The 2,721-nt window shown below is 64.7% G+C and overlaps 1 protein-coding gene across 1 annotated transcript in view; it reads left to right on the top strand.

Moving 5' to 3' along the window:
- Positions 1-1,013: 1,013 nt before the first annotated feature.
- MNEG_11977 (hypothetical protein) overlaps positions 1,014-2,721 on the top strand; it is a gene marked incomplete at both ends in the record, with an annotated part of 2,338 nt that continues 630 nt past the window's right edge. The window contains 4 exons of the mRNA XM_014039552.1: positions 1,014-1,104; positions 1,266-1,609; positions 1,846-2,004; positions 2,384-2,458. Coding sequence (XP_013895006.1) covers positions 1,014-1,104; positions 1,266-1,609; positions 1,846-2,004; positions 2,384-2,458 — 669 coding nt within the window. The remainder of the gene's footprint in view (positions 1,105-1,265; positions 1,610-1,845; positions 2,005-2,383; positions 2,459-2,721) is intronic.

Here is a 2,721-nt window from a genome sequence, read left to right as displayed (position 1 = left end):
GGCTAAGGCGCCGCCCGCCAGCAAGGGAGATGCGGCCGGCGCGGCAGCGGCGGCGGCGGCAAAAGCAAAGGAGGCAAAGCAGGCGAAGGATGCTGCGGATGCTAAGGAGGCGGCTAACAAGGGGCAGCGGCTGTTCAAGGCTCTGGAGGAGAAGCGGCAGCAGGTAGCGGCGTCCACGCGCCTGGTCAACGCGTTTGCGCTGCTGGCGGACTCGAACGAGTAGCTGCTGGGAAGCCGCCCGGCTCGGGGGGTGCTCGGGGCAGTCTTGGGGACGGGGGTGCTTGGTGGCAGGCGTGTCGCTTGGCAAAGTTCTTGGACTCGTGTCCAGTGCGCACATGCAGGGGTGTCCTGTGAGTGGTGGGGCTTCCGTATGGAGGGCGGGTTGGAGTTCTGGACTGGCGCTGGACTGGCGGGCTGCACCAGCTATTGGCAACATGCCTATTCGCTCTTTGCATGCTTTCTTGCAAGCACATGTGATAATGCTACTAGCGCACACAAGTAACTATTATCAAAGGGCTGAAATGTGCCGTTTCTGCAGCATTGTTGCAAATCATCATGTACGCGGCGCCCCACGCGGCAGCTGCTGGCACGCCAGCATGGCGGGCGGTATCGACGTCCAACACCCTTTCCACACTGTTCGTGGTGCTGTATCACCAGCTGGCCTTTGAGTGATGGCACCACAATCCATCATACCCCCGCCCAGCTGGCCTATGAGTGATGTCACCATAGTGCGTCGAGCACCCCCCCCAGGAGTACCACCAAAGACCTGTTCTCAGATTACATATCTCCTTCGTTTGGAGTGTCTCAAAATTGTACACGAACAACGCCAGGCGAACGCGCAGGTTGTCGTGTGATCTGTTGGCTGGTTTCCGGGACGCTGGATAGCTGAGCGGCGATGCTGGGCGACCAGGGACCTCATGGCCATCGTGGTCAGGTGCGTGTGCGTGCCGGACCTTGTCATATGCGCCTGCGGGGCCGGCCAGCTTACCAGCCCTCCTTGTGGCTCTCGCTAGGGACGTCCGCATGTGGAAGAGATATCTCAGGACGACCACCTTCACGACCACTTTCCCCGGCACCACCCTGCGTTTGTAGAGGAGCCCGACGGTGCGCGCACTGCATGCAAGTCGCGCGCCCGTCTCCGCTAGCGCTTATGTGGCGCCATGCCGCATGACAGGGGGGCCGTTCTAGCACTGAATCTGCATTGCAAGAGCCTTGGTTGTTCCTTGCACCAGCGCATGAATCCCTACTTGCACTTCCCTGTGCAGATGAGGAGCCCAATCTGACCCACGAGCAGCGCGAGCCACGGCCTGGTGCGGGCCACCACCACTACCCGCGGCAGCCGCACCAGCAGCAGCAGCATCACCACCAGCAGCAACAGGGCTACCCTCACGCCGGGCCCCACCACTACCAGCAGCAGCAGCAGCAGCAGCACCAGGGGCCGCCGCCGTTCGGCGGCGCGCCGTTCTCTGGCTTCGCCCCTTTTGGGGGCCATCCCTTTGGCGGCGGCCTCTTCGGCGGCGGCGGCATGGGCATGGGGGGCCCCTTTGGCGGCATGGGGATGGGCATGGGGGCGGGCTTCGGCGGCCTGTTTGGCAGCATGTTTGCGCAGGTGAGCGTTGGCTGGCTGATCACGCCAGGGCGACAAGGGTGCCTTGCATCTGAGTTGCCTGGAGCCTGCGGGGCAGCTTTGCAGCAGCCGCCCGCAGGCCGGGCGCCAGCACCTCTCCATGCGCCTTACCAGCCCTCACATCCCTGCCCCGTGCCAGCCGCCTGTCGGCGCTATAAAACCCAACCCTGCGGTGATTCAACCGCTTTCAACCGACTGCAACCGCCTGCAACCCCCAGATGGACAACATGATGCGGGAGATGGGCGGCGCCTTGCGCTCGACCGGCGCCGCGGCCGCGTCGGGGGCGCTGCCGCCGGGCGCCGTGTACATGGGCCAGAGCAGCACATACAACTCGGACGGCACTCGGGTGACGACGTCGACGCGCGCCTCTGGCGGGGTGAGCGCGAGGCAGCGGCCTCTGTTTCGTGGGGAGGCTTTGCTCTGCAGAAGCCGGCTTTGGCGGGGGGCCGGGGCTGCCAGTTGTGTTGATGAGTTGAAGCACGTTGATTGGGGGGTTGCGGGCGGCCTTGGCTGTGCCGGGTTTTTGTCCTTAAATGATGCGCAATGCTTGGGTTGGTCTCCCACGAGTCCGGTACCGATCAACCCACGCCTTTGCACGCATCCCTTTTTGCGGGCGATAAGGCAGGCAGCGTCCTTGCTGCAAGCTGCAAGTTGTGATTGTTGGGCGCCAGAGCACGCGCGGTCCCTGCTTACCAGTAGGACACACCAAGCCGTCCCTCACAAGCCCACACCCCACCTGCCTGTGCGCCTGGCAGGTGCGCGAGACGCAGACCATTGTTGACGACCGCGCCGGCCAGCGCACCACCATCGCGCGCGGCATCGGCGACAGGGTGAGCCGGCTGCAGATTGCAGCTGCAGGGATTTGGGAATTTAGGCTTCAGTGTCCGCACGTGCGCGGCGCTGCCGCTGCGACTGCGCGATCGCGCGCACTGAGGCCTGCGAAGCAGCGGGGGGCGCTGCACCTTGATCGCGCTGTCCCTTGGCAGAAGGCTCCGCCGCACCCTGCTGTCGGTCATTTCCTGCACAATCCCCGCACGCCTCGCGCCGCCGCCCCCCGACACCTCACCCTGTGCCGCACACTCCCCCCCCCCCC

The sequence above is a fragment of the Monoraphidium neglectum genome (assembly GCF_000611645.1).
Source record: "Monoraphidium neglectum strain SAG 48.87 unplaced genomic scaffold scaffold02996, whole genome shotgun sequence".
Taxonomy (NCBI): domain Eukaryota; kingdom Viridiplantae; phylum Chlorophyta; class Chlorophyceae; order Sphaeropleales; family Selenastraceae; genus Monoraphidium; species Monoraphidium neglectum.
Note: the sequence above shows the minus strand (reverse complement) of the source record. Positions and strands in the feature narration are given on the sequence as shown.